Source organism: Phyllostomus hastatus, unplaced genomic scaffold (assembly GCF_019186645.2).
Source record: "Phyllostomus hastatus isolate PE091 unplaced genomic scaffold, TTU_PhHast_1.1 phas_scaffold_1674, whole genome shotgun sequence".
NCBI lineage: Eukaryota > Metazoa > Chordata > Mammalia > Chiroptera > Phyllostomidae > Phyllostomus > Phyllostomus hastatus.
The window spans coordinates 13,915,537-13,936,094 of record NW_025334011.1 but is presented as its reverse complement, the minus strand read 5'-3'; the positions used below and the strand labels follow the sequence as shown (position 1 = coordinate 13,936,094).

Below are 20,558 nucleotides of genomic sequence, written 5' to 3'. Positions count from 1 at the left end.
AAAAGTTGAATGAAGTCCAAGAAAGCTACAAAGACTTGATCTGGGCCTTAAAGAATAAGTAAGATTCTTTTGCCACATGAGGCAAAGGGAAGTGACATCCAGAAAGAGGAAATCACATTAAGAGACCTAGGAGCATGAGCATAGAATTTTATGAGAACAGAAACAATCTGGTGTGATGGAAACATGTACAGGAAAGTGAAAGGACACAAGACCCAACATGCTGCCTGGGGCTCCCCTGTGTGGGCATCATAGCTATAGCCTGTAGTTTGACTTTAGGCTGAAGACAAAAGGAAGTTGTCAGCAATCTAGAAAGAGGAGAGGGCCATATGCAGAACTAGGAGATAACTGTGGGGCTGGTGGAGGAGGAAATGGAAACCAAGAGTCAGTTAAGACATGATGGCTATATCTAGATTAAAATAATAATTATAACTATTATTAGTAGTAGTAGTATTATTAAAGGAATCTGAATCAGGACTATGGTTTAAACTTTTCAGATAGCATAAACCCCTGAGCTGAGAATCACTAATTATGATGGAGGAGTATGTCTCCAGTGTGTTGAAACCAAATCAATTGAGAACTGCTATAGGAGCCGTAGTATACTTCACCTGCAGTCTAGAAGGATAACTCTGGATTTCAGAAGAGATGGAAGCAGAGGATGAGCTAGAAGCTACTATGAAATTACACATTTGAGAAATTTGGTAATCAGTTGAATCAGAAGAAGAGACTGGCTTGGGAAAAGAAACAAATTAAGCAGTGAAATGACCCATGGCTCCAAGCTCCAGGTCACGACTGTGTCAGAAGCAGAAACAGGGGAGATGTACAAGGGCAGCTCCTTCACTTGCCTGGCGCTCTGCTCCTTGGTGGCCAAGGGTGGGACCCTGGACTTGGTGGTCCTGGCCATTGGAAGGGGCTCTCAGACTACCTTGAAAACCAAATGAATGCCTCCATGGAAAAGAGAAAGGTTATAGATCCAGTTGTTGTTTTGCAAATTTACTGTCCTCCTGGAGTCTGACAGACAGCACCGAGAACCCTGAAGCTCTGTTCCCCATGCACAGGGCCTGAGTAGTCTGCCTTGTCATGGGTGCTACCTCTTAACATGATTTGTTTCCCTTAGGGCCAACTCTGTGACATGGAATCCACACAAGATGATGGGCGTCCCTTTGCAGTGCTCCGCTCTCCTGGTTAGGGAAGAGGTGCGTTTTTCCTGACTGGTGGCCCAAGCCACCTGTGGGGTTTGATAGAGTAAATGTGTGTAGTGATGGAATCAAAATACGGGATGATTTTACAGGCTGGACCAGTGAGCTATATCCAGAAAGGGGAAATTGTTAATGAAGATAATGATGAGGTCCTGCTCTTATGTCCTAATATAGTCTGGTTACAGTTTGACTAGACAAGACAGTCATGTTTCACACATGATCAAATTGTTCTACGTGTGAAAAAGCATAGGACATTAGTTTGTCATTTGTGGGCTCAACAATGGGTCAAGAGAGAATTACTATTCACAAACCATTAATTAGATGAAAGAATGGAGTTTCAGAATGAGGGAGGTGGTGGTCCTCTGTGTCATCAGGTTAAACCACACCTGGCGTGGTTTGCTTATGTGGGTGCCAAATAGTATACGGGACCCCATCAAGCTAGAGCTTGCACAGTGGAGAACACTTGGTAAGCATGTACGAAAGGGGGTTAAAAGAACTGAGGATGTTTATCTAGAAAGGAAGGAAGAGAAGGAGGGAGGGAGGCAGGAAGGAAGGGTGAGCTGAGAGAATAGTAGCCCTTACAGGATGACTCTTAAGTGTAAGAGAGTTCATTTTTTTCCTTGAGGCTTCAGGGAACTGGGTTAGTAACACTGGGTGGCACAGATTTGATGGCAAAATTAGAATACATCATAACTCTAGGTCTGAGTTGGGGTCAATAAAAGGCACATTTTTTTAAAGATTAAGTTGCCCCAAAAGTAACAAATGATTTATGTAGAAATAAATTCCTCATCAGGGGAGGTGATTGAATGAAGACTGTACAATCAAGTATCAGTAAGAGGATAAAAAAGATTCCCTCATTGGGAAGGAATAGATTAATAGTTCCAGAATCCCTTTCAAACTTCTTATGATGCTCTGATGGCATTTCCCTTATTGGGAACCAAGGGATAATGTCATTCCATAGCTTATATTACATATTCTATATCTTGTATTAAGTATTCTTTGGTAAAAGAATTCTCAGTTTTAAAAAAAGTTTATGATACATTGGATTAAACAGTTAAAATAAGTTGAATTATTTCTGAGCATATCAGAGCCTTTAATATGCTAATATATATTGCAAATATCTGAAAAGAAGGCATTTATGATATAGAATTTCCTATATTTATTTGACAGTGGGAATCTCTTTTACAGCAACTATTTTACAGCATAGTGCCTATCCATGTATGTATTTAACATGGTTTGGGACATAACAATTGTAACTTTTTAATGGCCCAGAACCAGCATATTATCTTACCAAGGCTCTTTATGTGAAAAACAACATCTCTTTTACTTACCCTTTTGCACAATGAGACTGGTACTCTCCAACCTTTTAGAAGTCACGTGCTTTGAGTGGCTTTTCCTCTCCCAGCAGAAGCTGGTATGGTCTGTCCACCGTTCCAGGCTGGGGTGGCTCCCTGAGGACTGAGGGCACCTATTTCGGGGTTCCCTGGGCTGGGCAAGGCTGGTGCCAAGTTTCTGTGACCTTGAGACAAAATAGAAGCACCTGTGGCAATTTTTTACTTCATTGGTCAAGTGAAGTTTCTTTTTCAAATTCTATGTCTTTCTATTTCCCTATTTCAATTAGATTATGTACCTTCCTCTAGTCTCAAAAAATAATGATGCATTCCACTGAATATGAAACCTAAACTATAAGGCTGAGCCCCAGTTAAAATCTTAGCCGCACTGCATTTTCTTTTCATTTGGATAATTTTTTTAAAAGGTTCCCACTTCTAACTTCAACTAAATGATCACATTTTAGTCTTTTCTTCTCTGGTTATGAGTCACAAGAGAAAAAAATGCCAGAGCTTCTGTAAAGTCACAATTATGCTGTAGATAATGCAAGAGCCAAAGGATTCCTGTGGTTCATGACAGATTGCCATGTGGTGGGGTTTTGAAGGAGGAGAGTGACAGTGCTGTTTCAGTCAGACAGCATGGCTCATTCACTGTCCTTTGGACAAGTTCAGTCACTTTGCCACCCATTTTCCATGGTGAGCTTATGGAGCATTAACGGTCATCGACAATGACACTGTCCACTGCCGCTCCTGTAAGCAAACTGGGTGTGAAAATGCAGTACAGGCACTCTAAGCACGCAAGAGAGGAACCTGACATTTGAAATATTGGTTATTTGAGACATTTCAGAGGAGCAATGTCTTTATTTTTTTAGATTTCATTATATAAAAATGAGAGCAATGAACTATCTTAAAAGCTCTGATTTCCAAAGAGAATTCAACTTTAACAGTTAAATGATAAAGTATTTGAAGTAAATATGAATGAAACCCTAGAAGAATCACACTAATATTATTTTACAGAAACAAAGAGTTTCCAAAATATTGTAATTGCAACAAAACCAGAGCATCAGAATGTTCTCTCATAGAATGAACATTACACTCTGATTGAAATTATTTTTTTACAAATGCCTTCTCCAGTCAAACCCTGGGAATGTCTGACCCTGAGTCATTCATCCTCCAGAGTGGACTTATCACAGCCCATCTTGTCCAGATATTTGTCCCATGTTTTTTTCCTTTGATTCTTACTGTTTTGTTTTTCTGGAATATTCAATGTCTCTTTTATTTTTTTTCTTAATAATTTCTATCACAATGTAAATCTAATAGAACATCTGAGAAAGTCAATACCATTCCTAAGTTTTCTCTTCTCTTCTAGGGACTGATGCAGAGTTGCAACCAGATGCACGCCTCCTACCTCTTCCAGCAAGATAAACACTATGACCTGTCCTACGACACTGGAGACAAGGCCTTACAATGTGGACGCCATGTTGACGTCTTTAAGTTATGGCTGATGTGGAGAGCAAAGGTGAGCACGTGTAGGTCAGCTGAATGTCAACTAAAAACATAAACTCTATCTGGTGAGCCTTAGTGTGACATGTTAATAATTGATTTCCAAATTAGGAAATTACTAACCCAAGACTGTTTCTTTAATCCTATATCTACATATCAGCACTCTACAATGGGCAACAATAAAATAAAACCCATTGTATTTTTTTTTCTTTTAAGCCAACTAGCTCTGAATGTTCGTTCATCCAGAAAACAAATCCATGTTGCTTTGTACGGCAGAACATCTGGTATTTAAGAAGTGTTTGGTTGTTGATTTTGTCTCCTAACTCTTGCTGTTTACTCACTGATGTTTTTTTCTTCAAACATATGTAATCTAAAAGCATATGTTTGGAGAACAAAAAAGGAAAAGTAAAAAACCCTTCATGGTAGCTTATTTTTGATATTTCAAAGGGGTAATGGGTCACCTCTAGCTATAAGTGCTATAACTATAACTAGCTATAACTCCACAAGTACCTAGTGACCCTCTTTGTACAGTTGCTCTACTGACCTCAGAATTGAACTGTGATGATCACTCCTCGCTCTGAAACACAAACTCTAACTAATGGTGTGCAGTGCTGGCTGGACCTTCAAGGAGCGTAAGTGTATGTTTAAGTGTAAGTGGGCTAGAAAGGCCCAAAATTTTATTTTCATCTTGACCAGATTCCAAACTAAAATGTCACAAAGTGGTGACTTCCCACCTGGTTTCACTTATTTTCCACCAGAAGAAAGACCCGAGCCAGAGGACATGCTAGAAAAACCTGACTGCTAAAAGAGGAAAGCATGACGAAGTGAAAGGAAAAGGGGATGATTAGAAGGCTGATGTCATGCCCTGAGGTCCTACGTGTGTGGGAAAGTGCCCACAAATGTGGCTGTAAGCTTTTTAAGCAGCCAATGCAAACATGTGACACATTCAACCCCATAGGAACAGGCCGATCACCTGGTCAGCAGGGGTGGGACATGCCAGGATGAGACCCCAGCATGGGTTCCTCCTCGGGTGTATGTAAAGGGTTATGAACCATATCCACAACCCCGAGTCCCATATGCTGTTGTTTATAAACTTTTTCAAAGTAAACAGAATTGCCTTAAGCAGTTTAGAGAGGGGGGTGACTGATAAGAAAAAATGGGGGCTTGAGAGTCAAACAATATAGTCCACAATGATTTTATGGACTCTTCTTGAAAGCCATCCTGGAAAAAAGACAGGTTAAATGGAAATAAATTTTATACAAAAATAATTCTCAGGTGGTCTCCAGGGATAACTGGACTTCATACTCTTCAGATAAGCCTCCATACTATTTACACCAGCTGAATTTTCTCTAAGTGCTGCTAAGCATTGGGCTGCTACCTGGCATGAGGCCCCAAGTAAGCTGTTGCCACATAAAGGCTGTACGTGGGTCAGTTCCCACCCCTTGAGCTGGGCAGGGCACCTCTTCCTGTTTTGAAAGTTGAAAGCCTGACAAGGACACATACCTGATTCCTGTCATTTGAGATGAGACTTATTTGGTTGGCAATGATACTTTCATTAGAGATAAGTAAATGAATCAAGAATATGAATAATTGGTGTACTCTGAAGCTATTTAAAAGGAGAGGGCTTTTTATTTCATTGATTGGTGGGAATTACAAAATATTACCTAGCAAGTTGGAGGAAATCTGATCTCTAAATGTTGTCCAGTACCATCCTTTTTTGTCTCCTTTTCCTGTGGTGTTTTGATTAAGGTGATGATCATTAGCCATGTTTACACAAAAATGTTTTTCTCATGGTTCATCAGTTCCTGCTGCTCCCTTTCCATCTGAAGCCTCCTCACCAGCATGGTGCAGCCGTTTGGTTCTCAGAGAAATAACGTGGAATACATCAGGTGTGAATTAAGCAGCAGGAACAAATGAAGCTTGAAATAAAGACAAAGGATCCAGTTTCTAAAGTGCTGAGATGAAGGCACCAGGAGTGGGGATAAACAGAGAAAACAGAACAATCACAGCAGCCACATAACTTATGGACACATATTCTCTTCATTCCTTGAGCAAAACCTTATGTACCTAGACATCTAAACAGCAAAAACTCCTATTTGGCTTTCAATTTAAAGGTGCATTTTTTGGCAAAGTAAAATGATAATAATTATTGAAGTAATAAGTGTAGTCCTACACTCTGGATCCAAGGTGAGGATAATTACCTTCTCACATGAAAATCTATTAGTAACGCCAGCCAGGGAAGGAGCAGTCACCTCTCCCAAGAAGAACCATGAAAGAGTGAGCCATGATGCTCTATTTAAAATGCCCTCTTGCTCTCAAGAATGAGAAAACAACTTAAAAAATCAATAATTAGTAAATCCTCTGTTATCAGACAAGCCTGGAGAGTGCAATGTTTAAGTGGATCCACATTTTCTCCTAAAATAAACCACATGAAAGATAGTAGCCTAAGTATACATTACTACTCCTTAATCTGTTAATTACTAATGAAGCTAAATGCACTGATGACAGCCATCATATTAAGTTCAAGATAACTTGATTAGAGCAAATCTATCAACAACAACAACAAAAAATGGACCTCCTAATACAGGATGCTGAGAGGCATCCTAGATTGTATGATGATAAATAATCTTGTCATTAGCAAAAGCACTGTGTCTGACCTCAAATTATTGAGTAGAACTTTCATTTTGTCTGCATTTTACTAGCACTTGATGATTATTTTCTTTCTTGACAGATTTATTCAGTGGTAAAAACTTGGTGGTAGAAAAAAAAATCCTTAAAATTAGTTCCCTTTTTTTAGGCTTGCAGGGAAAGCTTAATATGTAACTAATGAATTTTCACAGTAAATCTCTGTGTTTGTATCTGTCCTTTTAGTTTTCTGTGACTGGCCTCCCTAATCTAAACAGAGATAATAAAGGGGCTGGCAAATGGCTGGGGACAAAACAATAACAGAAGAAAACTATTAATGGGACATTGGTGACTAATGGTATCCTTTGCTGAGTGACTGAATGTTCACTTTCTCTCTAAAATATAAATTTATTTTAATAAGCCAATATTGAGCAGCTGTTATTGTGCCTGGTGCTGAATGGGATAAGAAACTACAGTTTTCTGGATAGGATAAGATAAATGCACAGATAACCCTCACATGAGACAGAATATAAATGGTCACAAGAGAAACACAGACACACCTTGAGAAGCTGAAGGATGGAGAGCTTTTGCCTACTTTGAGAGCCAAGAATGATTTCTCAAGAGATGACCTTTGAGATGGGTCTTGAAGATGATAGGTAGAATAATAGGAGATCTACTCCCAGAAAGTCTAGCAGAAGCGGAAGTGCATAATATTCTGAGCCTAGTGAAAAGTCTAGGTGAAAGAAGAGTAATTAGGGAGCTCTTGTCCAGATGACAGCAGCAAAAATGAAGCTAGCAGCAAAAGATTCAGTCATTATTTCAGAAACAGCAGCTCTGGGGTCCAAGAGCATTAGAGGAGGGCTTTAAGAAGCAGAGAACCATGAACAGCACTAAGATATCAGGCCCCCAGACCACACTAAGGCCATGGCTGAATGTGGGAGACTGAGATCGCTGAAGAAGATAACACAAACCGTGTTCATCTTCTTGAAATGCTGATTCAAGAGCCTGGGGTGGGCCTGAGAATCTACATTTTTAATACAATTAATCTGGTTCTGATACAGATGGTTCTTCAGAATGTACTTTGTAAAAACACTGCCCCAGGCATTAATAGTTATACTGCCAACCATTCATCCATTTATTCAAAAAATAAACATTGAACATCCAGTATGTGCCTAGCACTGCTGGTGTGATACAACAATGAACAAAAAGACCATAAGTCTGTGTCCTTGTAGAGTATATGTTTCAGCCAGGTCTGTCTAAACCAATCCTAAGTGTGGGCAATGAGGGAAAAAATCAAATCAACTTTCCCTGAAGCACCCTCAGCATAATCCTGTTGCTGGGATCCAGCCTTTCATTTAGGAATACCCATCTGACTCCCCAGCATCCTTCAGTGACTCAGGTCACGATTATGTGATGCCTGACAAAGTTTTATGTGCCTTAGTCATTCTCACAATATGAGCTGTGCGGCACATGATAGCTACTCAACAAGAGTTTGATGAATGAGTAGTTTTTAGACAATGTCCTAAATAAGGGTTCAAAACCTTGAAAATAAAATATAGAACTTATTTCCATAAATATCACATGAAAGGAGAGGGCCCCATGCATCTCAGGGCTCCCTAGAGTTCCCTCTGTCACTCCCCTTACACCTGTTTAGCCATCAACTCCCCCTGCTCATCTGCACCGTGAAGTCCTGGGCTAGGGGTGCAGGCAAAGGCCAGAGGACTCCCACTCGGGTGTGTGGTAATCCCACTCCCTTTGCAATACAATCAAACTCATTTTCTGAGCATACATTTTACCTTTCTGTGTCTGTGTGAGAAATCATGCAGGCACCGTTATTCTCATGTGACCAGAGAGATTAGCCAAGGTCGTATGCTAGATAGGGGCAGAGTCATGCTGGCACTGACCTTCTCCTGCATTAGCTCTGTGAAAGTTTAAATTCAGCTCTAGCCTGGTCCTAAGGATCCAGTTTGGAGGACAATTAACCTCTCTCCCTCCCACCTAGGGTCCATCCCAAGTGGATCCAAACTTCCAGGTCAGTCCGAACAATCCTAATTTCTTTGGCACCCACAGCCTTGTGGAGCTCATGGCAAAGGTGCTGGCACGAGCACTTGGGTGTCAGCCCGGTCCTTCCTTGAGCTCATCAGGAACCAGTCAGCCTCTGTGAAGTAATCAACTAGGGCAGCAATCTCCAAAGAAAGATTTTTAAACCCATGAGATTTTTAAAATGCAGCTTGTTCTTAAATATGCATCAGATATTGAATGTCACTGTTTGTGCTGGATCCCTCTTTTTGCCGGGATGACCAGGCTGTGTGTAATCAGGAAAGTGGACTCATCTGTCTCCATTACAATTGCTCACTCTAGTTTCCTTGTTGGATTAGCCACTAGTAGGCCAGGTCTGACACCTCCTGGAATGAGCCTCAGCTGTTTTTCTAAGATCCCATTAGCATGCCGCAAATACTGAAGGAAAGACATTTTAAGAATTTGCTAGTGTGGCCTGACATCAGTTAAGCAGTTCCATTCCAAAGCTATTGTGTTGTTTTTTTTTGTAAGTCCAGACCCTGGGCTTCCAGAGCCGGAAGCCAAAAGACCTCTGTGATAACGTTCGCCCATTACACACACAGCAGTCATTTATCCCCAGAAGAGAAATCTAATGAGCTTTGCAGAGTGACAGGCTAACAAAGCATCTGTGTGCCCCTTAAGATTCATTCATTCATGTGTTTAACAAATATTCACTGAGACCTACCCTGTTTGTTCTATGATGGGGGTATATTTGGTGAACAAAAGTGGGGTCTGGAAATGACAAATTTACATGATGGGCAAGGGGCTAAGCAGGCCTCCTGTGGCAGGGTGGGGGGTTGGTCCCTGATGATGCCTCTTATCCTCAGGAAGAGAATAGCCCAGCCCTCCTGTCATTAATGACTTCCATAATTACCCCTATAAATGGCTGAGGCAAATTTTCCTCTTGAGTAATCAAAATAATTGCCTGGGGAGTGGAGGCTTTGAGAAGAAAAGGAGTCTCTATGGAGAGCCGTAATGACAGACATGAAAGGGAACAAAAACACCTGAGGGGGAGAGCATTAAAAGAGAAAGAATTGACAGAGAAGATTCTGGAAAGTCTTATGTTAGGGAAGTGCTGGAGCATAGCCGAGACAGAAGTGGCAGAAAGACCATCTGTCTCTAGGGATCACTTGCCCTGCATCTCAGCCTGGATACCCACCCACTCTTCTCAGCCTGCCCGACACTCTTTCTTCTTCTCTTACTTAGGGAACTACTGGGTTTGAAGCACATATTGACAAGTGTTTGGAGCTGGCAGAGTATTTGTACAATATCATAAAAAACCGAGAAGGATATGAAATGGTGTATGATGGAAAGGTATGTCTTCTGATTTCTACCATCCCAAAATGTTTAGTCAGTTGCCATTCTGATCCCTGCTATTTTTTTAATGTCAATGATGTACTGTCCAGGTAAGTGGACCACGACAAAGGAGAAGTAGGGGTGACATGGTAGCTATTCTGAGCTGAAGTAAAAATCAAACTCACAGAAAATAATGCTGTGTAATTTTGTGAAAGTCAGCCACTTCAAAAGTGATTACAGATTAAAAAGTAAGAATCACATTCAGAAGCTGCAGAATAAATAGATTAGAAATGTCCTTGGAATTTTCAAAAGTGCCATTTTAGGCTGAGTATGAATCTTACTTTCCTCTCTGTAGCCTCAGCATACAAATGTCTGCTTCTGGTATGTCCCTCCAAGTTTGCGTGTTCTGGAAGACAAGGAAGAGAGAATGAACCGCCTCTCCAAGGTAAGTGATACAAGCTCCTCTCTCACAGACATTGGTGGGTACATTGGGTCTTTCACATGTATATCACCTTTATGATGTAGCAACAGGTCTTTGGGAGAAAGTCATCCTTAATATTGGTGCATGACCAACTTCCCTCTGTGGGCTCCTGCAGAGCCAGGACATACAGAGCTGGTATATCCAGACTTTTAACAAATGTACTTGCTTCTGTTTTCTGAGAGTGAGTTTATGATATTTTACAATAAGCAATTAGGTAATAACATATATTGGCATTCGCCACACAGCAAGACCTCTTGTTGGCATTGACTGACCTGCCAAGTGAAACCGGTACTCAGTTATAAGCATGAAAGAGACCTGAGGAACCAGAAATAATTAGAAAATAAAGCTGCTGCTGATCCTCTTGAGAAGCCAAGTTCAAGGCTGTGCTATGGGGTCTTTAGAGCTGTGGTGAGTCGCGGAATGTAACAGAGCGGGAAGCAGTAATAATAATCACTGCTGTTCAGTGTGTGGTGTGTCCCTGGCTCAACTTTGATGGAAAATTACATCCCTGAACTCTCACAGCCACCTACTTTGGAAATCACTGCTGTCTCTTTTCCACTGTTGGGAAACCTGAGCACAGGGATCACTTTCCCAAACTCACACCCAAGTCTGACCCCAGAGCCTGAGAGCTTATGCTGTAAATTCTACTGTGGCCAGTAAGACCCCGTTTCTTTTATCCTCTCCTGTTCCCATCATTACACGCAAGTGAAATTTGGTCTATTACATATGCCAAAGAGCCTTGAAGGGAGGTAAATGCACAGGCCCACCTTCCAAGTGTTGGAGGAATGAGAAACTAGGGATGATCATGTGTATTTGGATCTAAAAGGATTGGCTATTAGCTGTTTAGCTGGTTGCTTGGTTGATTGGCTGGTTGATTGGTTGCTTGGTTTATTGGTTCTCCATTTTCCACAAAGGAGCAGACCTCCTGCAGTCACTCCCCAGAGCAGGGAAGACCTTCTCCCCAACTGCTAAGAAGCCAGGGCTACCTCACTGATCTTCCATGTCATATGAAGAATAGAATTCTTTGTGGGGTTTAAAATGTCAGAAAAGCTTACAAATGTTAACATCTGCTCGCAGGACCTAGACAGGATAAAATTTACATAGAGTTGAGGTCCTTAAATTAAGCCTCCTAATTAGAGCATTGGTTCACATCTCTGGCTACATATCAGAATAGTCACAAAGCTTTATTAAAAATACTGGCGACCAGGTCTTACATCAAGATTTTCTTCCAATTTGTTTTGAAAGGGCTTGGGGATAGTTCTGAAAGTTCTCTAGGTAAAACCCAGGCAGAGAGCCAGTGACCAATGGGAACATGTGTCTGGAGTGGAAGGGGTTGTGGTTATGTTTGCAGTTTTAGAGAAGTTGGTTCCAACCAGAAAATCAAGCCTAAGGGCATAAGGGAGTGAGTGTGGGGGTCACACCAGAGAAAATGATAGGCTCTGGCAAAAAAAAAAAAAAAAAATGGTGGGGGGCCTACTATCTGAGAAGAAGGAATTTTTTTCTGGAAGTTTTACAGTGGCTTCTCCATAAATATATTATCTTAGCAATAACTAATTTTATTTAACAAGCTAGTCAGAAATTAGATATTTCCACTTTTATTCACTTTCACTTCTTTAATTCTCTGACCAGACAGAGAATGGCAAATTCCATTTGTTAACTGGAATTGTTGCTGGGCTGAGGGAGGGGCAAGATGCATGTACAAAACAGGAAGGGTTTTTCATCATTCTGAGCAAAAGTTAACTCGGAATTCTCCCAGGTAAACAGAGCTCTCTTCAAATACCTCTTAGATTTTAGCAAGCCACATAAACTGTGGTGGGGATGGAGAGTATTTCTTAGGGACAACCATTAGAGTATCACTAAATCATTTTCATACTGTTGGTAAATCAAACCTGAAAGTCTCTGGGGGTTGCAAAATGAATTCTCTTAATTTTTTCATCTCCCATGACTCCATTTTCCTGACTGTAATAGAGAGTATTCAACAATTCAGAATTAGAAATCAAAATAGAACCACATGAAATATCAAGGTTAAGTTTTGTTTATTTATGTCAATGATTTTTCAGAGTTCCAGAAAAAGATTTTTATTCAGTATGAAGTAAAAAGACTTTATTAAGTCCCTTAACTATAACATCCGGGGACTAGTAAAATCTTCACACACACACACACACACACACACACACAATCCCAGAAGGAAAGGAGCTGAAGTGAAGTAAATCATCTTCCCTGTCCAATATGGCAGTAATAGCCACATGTAACTATTTTAATTTAAATCAATTACAATTAAATTCAACCAGAAATTCACTTCTTCAGTCACACTAGGCACATATCAAGTACTCAGTTTGTGACTAGCAGCTATTATCTCAGGTGTTTCAGATAGAGAACATCTCCATCATTACGTGAAGTTCTCTTGGTCAGTGCTGATAGAGACCCAAAATGGGGAGAAATGCGAAGTCTTCTGCGTGGTGTATGGCAAATAAGAGAATTAAGTTAAGTTACTTGGCTTAGTATTCAGTAAGCACTCAAAAATGTTGTACTAAAGTACTATCTGCCTCTTCCAGAATAGGGAAAGGAAACAACTCTTAGGAAACCTACTGGTGAATCAGAGGTCTTTTCTCAGTCCATGGGCTGGCTTGGGCATAGATATCTAGGTAACAACTGGTTATGACTAAAACAGGCATAGTGACAGCTTCACAAGGGAGGTAAAGAGGAGAATCTGGTTGGTGCACTTTCTTCTGCCTAGTCTTGACCATGACTGTGCAAGTGGCACATTGTCGGTGAGTCAGCATGGACACGAGGGCCTGGGGTGCTATGGGGACATGACTGCATGCCTTAGACAAAGGCAAGGGACAGCAGGTAGACTCTGTTTGCAGGCAGTTCTCAGATAAGGATCCAAAGGCAGTATATTGAGCACCTCTTGTGTTTCCTGTTCCTTTTCATCCTCATCTTCTTCATTTTAATTTTCATTATATTTGATCATTATCTGCATCTCTTCCATTAGCTTTTATAGTCTTATACTGATTGGTGGACTTTCAAAGTTTTCAATTATGGATTTAAAAGTAAATTTGTAAGGAAGTATTTTGGCCTCATATTTGATGTGACTATGTTATTAAATGTTATGGGGAATTTAATTTGTGAGATTTTAACATTATAGAATGTCTTATTTATAGTTATTCTTCTATTTCATTTTTCAAAGTTTTACTCATGCTTCCAAGATTTTAAAACAAAAAGGTTTTGTAATACACAGTGAGAAATACGTTTCTGTGATAGCTTGTGAGAATATTTCATGATGCTTTAACCCAAGCTTTCTTTGGAGGAAGAAAAATGTGGATTCAAATTTTGAAGGAGTCCCCTGGTATTGTTTTGTAAAGGACTGAAAAAGTTAATGGCCCAAGGGAGAAAATGATACCCTGAAACTTTTAAAGCAGCTCCAAAGAGCTCTGGCTGATTAGGCCCTTCGTGAATTCTTCAACACGCAGCCTCTCTCTCTTTTTCTTTCCTTCTTTCTTTCTTTTAATTAAATACTGTTGAATTTTATTGTTGTTCAAATCCAGTTTTATGCCTTTTCCCCCCACCCCTGCCCACTACCCCAACCACCCCGAACTCCCTACCCTGTTTCCACCACCCCTTGTTTTCAGCCATGCATCCCTCATAGTTATTCCTGTAAATGCTTCACCCTTTTCCCCCCATTATCCTCTCCCCTATACCCTCTGGTTACTGTCAGCCTGCTCCCAGCTTCAATGTCCTTCATTATATTTTGCTTGCTTGCTTGTTTGTTGATTAGATTCCAGTTAAAGGTGAGATCATATGGTATTTGTCTTTTACCACCTGGCTTATTTCATTTAGCACAATGCTCTCCAGTTCCATCCATGCTGTCACAAAGGGTAGGAGCTCCTTCTTTATTTCTGCTGCATAGAATTCCATTGTGTAAATGCACCATAGCTTTTTTGGTCCATTCATCTCTTTCTTAAATGACTTTCTTTGTTCAGCAAACCCAAGAATGTCACATACCCTTCAAAGAAATTCTAGAAATAAGTGAAAACTCTGGATATTCATCAGAATAGTCAGAACTTTATTTTCCTTCTTAACTTGCAATTAGTGATTATATAATGAAGTAGATGTTCCATGAGCCTGCTAATTTTAGTTCTTCAGTATTTTCTGGAAATAATCAAAGTCATATGCATTTAGACAGCTGTGATTTCTGCCAACCCCACTAGCTTCAGGAACTAGAGGGAGTCAATCTTACTTTATGCCGAAGTCTGTTTGGAAGGAAAGCTCTTACCATTAATCTTTTGACCTTTGACTTGCATTTATATGAAAAGTTAGAGGTGCTTAGTAATTAAAAATAATCAAAAAGTTAGAAGCTCTTAATAATTAGCATCATCCATGTATGTTTTTCTTTTCTTTTTTTCATTGAATTTATTGGGGTAACATTGGTTTCAAAACTATACAGGTTTCAAGTGTACAACTCAACAAAACATCATCTGCACACATTCCAGTATATTTTTCTTGTATTGTTCATGAAAACTAAATCCAGGTTTAATTTACTGAGTAAAACATAGTCATTGTCTTATCATTTCTAAAGTATAAGCATAATTTGTTGCACAGGTAAAACTAAGGAATAGTTATGTGATTTTTTTCCCTTAAGTTCCTACAGATATTGCTACAGATAATTTGGAATTGTTTTGTCTTTGGTAATGAAGGGTAGCAGAGTTTGGCACCCCAAAATATGCCTTTTTGGACATTTGTTATTTTAAGGTGGTTATTAAGGAAAAAAGGTTCAGAAAGAACCTTTGACCATCCCCCTTTATCTGCCTAAAGGAATTTAGATAGAGAACCTGCTACAGGAAGGGAGATATTATCACAGATAACTATAGTTTAATATGAACTAAGTGTGATGGACAGGGACGAACCTAGCAAGGTCACTTTAGTCAAAGTCTTCTCTGTGTCCTATTGTTAAAGATGGCCCAGCAAACATTTATTTACCAAACTTTTGCTTTTCCATCTCCATGTGATTTGTCTTCCTGCCCTTTGAAGTCCCAAACTACAACCTACCTCCTCTTCTCCTGAGTATCAAGATGGCATATAAGCTCCTAACTAGCCAATCTGTAACTGGCATCTCATTCTCATGGCACCCCCTAATGTACACCTATAAAATAAATTTGGACATTTTCTCCTGTCCATCTGTGTTTATTAAATTTGATAATTAATTCAGCTAGAAGAACTTATAAGATGAGAGGAAAATTATTTTTTGCATTTAGAAACAAGCTTCCGGTTTCTAACAAATTGTCAGGCCTGATGGAAACCCCATTGATTTTGTGCATTGGGTACTTTGAAGATGAAAACCTCATTGTAAACCAATTATTATTTATGTATCATTAATGAAAAGTACCATGTTCATGGCAGCACTCCATTGGAATTTCACTATCCTTCATTGCAGATGGATTCAACTGTGATACAAGGCATGGTCCCCATTTTGAACAGAGTTGTTGACTTTGTATATCCAAAATGAGTCCAAAGTGTTCCTAACATCTACCATTCCTGGTTACATAATTGCATCAATGAACTGTAAAGATCAAATGTTATATTTACAGACTCCAATGGTAAAATATCACTGGACAGATCATAGTACAGTTAGACATAATTTAAACTTATGCCTATATATCAGTAAGGACTCAAGGACCCCTCAATAGGCACCCAGAAACACCAGGAAACAAAAGAAGTGACAGACACTATGCCTGCCCTCCAGGAACTTAAGGTTCAAGTACAGAGACAAAATATATTTTCTCACAAGTAAGGGAACAATTAGCAATTAGAATATAACCATAAACTGTGGGTAAGGATCATGTATTTATGACTTAAAAGAGAGAAGATGCTAGTGGACTGGAGGAATCAGGAAGGGATTCATAGCACCTGAAGGACTGTGGTGGAGTCTTGGAGTGCATGTTAAACATGAACCCAGGAGAAAAATGATTCTAAGCAAAGAGAACAAGTGTGAAGGGATAAAAATATATGTGGTCCATTCAAGGAGCATTAAATAGATAGCTCTGGTCAGAGGTGAAGGTTTATTTTGGTGAGCACTGGAAGATGAGTCCTCAGAGCTGGGTGACAAAGACGTTTGTGCTGAGCAAAACAGTAGGACTTTAACTTCACACGCTGGAGAGGACTGCAGGCACTGTGGTCATCAGCCTGGCGTATGTGTGGTAGAAGCTCGTCTGTGATCCATGTCTGGAATGTTAAGTCCTCATGGGTTCAGCTTTTTGCCTCAGCTGATTCTTCATCATTATTAGGGAATATATTTCAAGATACCTTATAAACTGAGATAATGCAAAAGGAGAACAAAAAGGAACTAGAAAATTTTAGGGTCTCAAAGAAATAATTGCTTTAAGGTCTCACAAGTCTGCTTATTTTCATATATCACTTGGTATTGAGGCTTACCTCTTGGTAACCATTCTCTGAACAAGGTTTTATCTCCAGTGTTTCTACATTTGCTGAGGGGGAAAACATACCCTCCCCCAAATGTTGTATTGCTAAACTATTAGCCTTGGACCAACACCAGATTTTTCTCATTCTCCCAAAACACCAACCAAAAATTCAAAAAAAAAAGGTGGCAGGCACTTGGTACCCTGCCACTTGTAATTCCTCTTACCGCCTTTAAGATCTTGGATGTGTTGAATACTCCAGTCCTATAATCCCCAGAGAACTCAGATGCTATTTTTCTTAGGGAAAAACTAATATGATTCTAACTGCTTAGTTAAAAACTAAAAATGCTACTTCATAGTGGGTTCTTTGAGCAAGGGGAGAGTCCCCAAGTGAAATAGTCACCATATTGTTCTGGTCTCTCCCACAGGTGGCTCCAGTGATTAAAGCCAGAATGATGGAGTATGGGACCACAATGGTCAGCTACCAGCCCTTGGGAGACAAGGTCAATTTCTTCCGCATGGTCATTTCTAATCCTGCAGCAACTCACCAAGACATTGACTTCCTCATTGAAGAAATAGAACGCCTTGGACAAGATTTATAATAAACTAGCTCACTAAGCTGTTTCAATTCTCTAGATAGACAATTAAGTTGTCACGAACTGTGTGAATGTATTTGTAGTCTGTTCCAAAGTAAATCTATTTCTATATTGTGGTGTCAAAGTAGAGTGCAGATTAAAAATCAAAAACAGAAAACAAAAAACATTGCTCCTTTTAAAAATCCTTTCTGAAGTTTAGAATACCTCTCTAGTGATTAGTGACAAAGGCTGTGTTTAATCAGTAAGGAAAAGCTTAAAATTGTTATAAATACTTCCCTTACTTTTAATATAGTGTGCAAATCAAATTTTATTTTCACTTCAGAGTAGTAGGATTGAATAGAGCCAAATTGCCCCCGAATCATCAGGTTCTTTGGGGTACAGTGAAAAGGACAAAGTAAATATAAAATGTATGTTGACAATAAAAACTCTTGCCTTTTTCATAGTATTAGAAAAAAATTTCTAATTTACCTATAGCAACATTTCAAATGTATTTAAATACATATAATTTTACAAAGGGAAAATATATATATTAAAAAGAAATCCTATTTTGTAACATATAGATTTTTATTTTATATGGGTTATACAAACTGCAGGGGCAGATATAAACAATAAGCCAGGTTTGTTTGTTTGTTTTTTTTCTTTTTCCTTTAATGGAGGCACAATTAAACACTTAGCAAAGTTATTTTGAAACATAGGCCCACAAAATTCGTCAAAAGGTATGACGCCTTCTTTCTACTCACATAATGGCTTAAGACAGCTCTAAAGTCAGCTTAGAGAACAAACACAAAAGAGTAGCTCAAGCTCCTTAATACAATTGATCAGACCAACAGTAAGATACTCTTCCCATTTGAAAATGTTTTCCACCAGTTGACCCTTTGCAGACCCGCTCAGTAAGCATGACAAGCCAAGCTTCACCTTAGACTAAGGTAGGGTAATCGTCTCTATTCTACTTTCCAGTTCAGCCTGTTTTGAACAGAAGTTTGATGCTGGTTCTTGAGGCATCTTCCCAAAGAGTATTCTCTTATTAGGTCATTTGGATTAACTAGAGAAAGTAAAAATAAAATCTAATCAGCCCAAGCAAAGAGGAATGAAGCACACTCCAGAATGTGGTGAGCCCAGAAAATTAAAGTCAGCCTTGGGAGAGGAGATCTCTGTGTGAGCATAATGGTATCCCATTGCCACTGTCCAGGAAGGAGTCATTTACCACCTGGGTAATTGCTTAGTCCCATTTCCTCCCATTCTTCCCAACTCCCCTGGTAGACTTCCCATCATTGGGATCCCAAACAATTAATTTCTACTCCATGGCTGGTTATTTTTTCTCACAAAAAGCACTCCTCACCCAGGATTTTGAGACAGCATCTTAAGACCTTCTTTTCTCTATCCTCCATTAAGATCCAAAGTGACCAGAGTATGCAGAGATAATAATATCCTTAGAGTTCAAAATAATATTTTAAAGCATCCTCTGCTTCCACAAACCTGATGGAGAGACATGAGTTAACAAGAGCTCCCACAGATATTTATGGGGCTGCTGATTCTCAGACGCTGAGTACTAGTAGAAGGGACTGCAGACACAGATATAGAAACATTTCCCCTTTCTGTATGGACCAGAGATAATTTTTACCAACAGATTGTTTTCCCCACCCCTTGCTCCTACCAGGTCCTTCACCAAGTTTGCTGGGAGCCTTGCTCATCCATATGCAGTGAAATCCCTACCAAACATAGGCCAGGGAAGATGGTAAATAAAACCCTAATAGGTCCCAGTAGTTTAATAAACATTCTTTAAAGTAAGTCTATAATCCACTCAGGAGGGAGGGACTGAGGAAGGGAGATTATTTTGAATATTAGCCAAAATTTCCAATGCCAAACGCTTTTATGTGGGACCATCCTTCACAAATTTTAGAAAAGTTTGGTTGTAGCTTTAATCATAATTGACATGACCATTTTTGTTTATATAGCAATATTGTGTTTATTATTTTAAAATACTTGAAAAAAAGGTGTGGTATGTCTTAATCTGAGACATGTAAATGGTATTGACTCCACGTACAGTCACAAGGCTGTGAGGAAAGAAAGGGAAATCAGTTGTGTGTGTGACTGTGTCGCCTTTGTTGTATTGATAGTATTGTCTTGTCACCTCAGATCATGGTTGTGTGCTTTAGATCTGAACTGTGCAGTGTTGCAAATCAACATGCATTGCTGTAAAAGCTTGTGCAATATATTATCAATGTCCTTTTCTGTGTGGTAGCTGTTCTGATATCCTGAGAACTACATTCGCATCTATTGCTGTAATCCCTCTCTCCCTCTCTCTGCTAAACTGTGAGCCCTCTGCACCAACTCTAATACAGAACATGCCCTTGGCTAAGCTCCCCACTGACTAATCTCCTTTGAGAATTGTGTGATTTCACAAAATGCAAAGTGATCAATACTTCGTGTCTGAGAACAGAAGAAACAAATGATGGAATGTCACAGAGTGCCAAAATTGCAGGTATTGTCCCTACTGGGGTTTGGAGTAGGTACTAATCCTCAGAATATTGGCAAAGGAAGAACAGGTGTAAATACAGTGCAGGGCAAGGAACAGAGGACCCTAACCGTGGAGATGAGTGTGCACGTGCTCTCCTGTTCTCCAATGCTAAGTGCAAACACTGCGTATTTATTAGTTCTGTGTGCCAAAATACTGTTCCCAATTGGTGTTTCTGAAAGACATCACCACCTCCCCAACATTATTCCATTACTAAAGACAGAAAAAATGAAAAATATAAACATGTGGCAACCTGTTCTTCTTACCAAATATAAACTTGTGTATGATCAATGTATTTTATCTGTGTTGTCTCTCAAAACCCAAATAAATGTGTAAATGTGGACACATCTCAGGCTTTGTATAGTTATTTCTGACCTTGCCACATCTCGGAGCTGACTTTTAATGAATCGCCTGAATAAAAGGCCCTTCACTTGCCACAGAGCTCAGCGTGTCTAAGGGTCTTTGTTGGGAAAAAGAGCTCTTCCTTCTGCAGTTGCCCCTACCATAGCTTCTGAAGGATGTTGCTTACCACTCTGGCTTCGTC

The 20,558-nt window shown here is 39.6% G+C and overlaps 1 protein-coding gene across 1 annotated transcript in view; it reads left to right on the top strand.

Annotated features, from left to right (window-relative positions):
- GAD2 (glutamate decarboxylase 2) overlaps positions 1 to 20,350 on the top strand; it is a 74,762-nt gene extending 54,412 nt beyond the window's left edge. The window contains exons 12-16 of the mRNA XM_045857982.1: positions 1,115 to 1,193; positions 3,894 to 4,043; positions 9,917 to 10,024; positions 10,362 to 10,451; positions 17,332 to 20,350. Coding sequence (XP_045713938.1) covers positions 1,115 to 1,193; positions 3,894 to 4,043; positions 9,917 to 10,024; positions 10,362 to 10,451; positions 17,332 to 17,505 — 601 coding nt within the window. The 3' untranslated portion in view covers positions 17,506 to 20,350. The remainder of the gene's footprint in view (positions 1 to 1,114; positions 1,194 to 3,893; positions 4,044 to 9,916; positions 10,025 to 10,361; positions 10,452 to 17,331) is intronic.
- Positions 20,351 to 20,558: the final 208 nt, after the last annotated feature.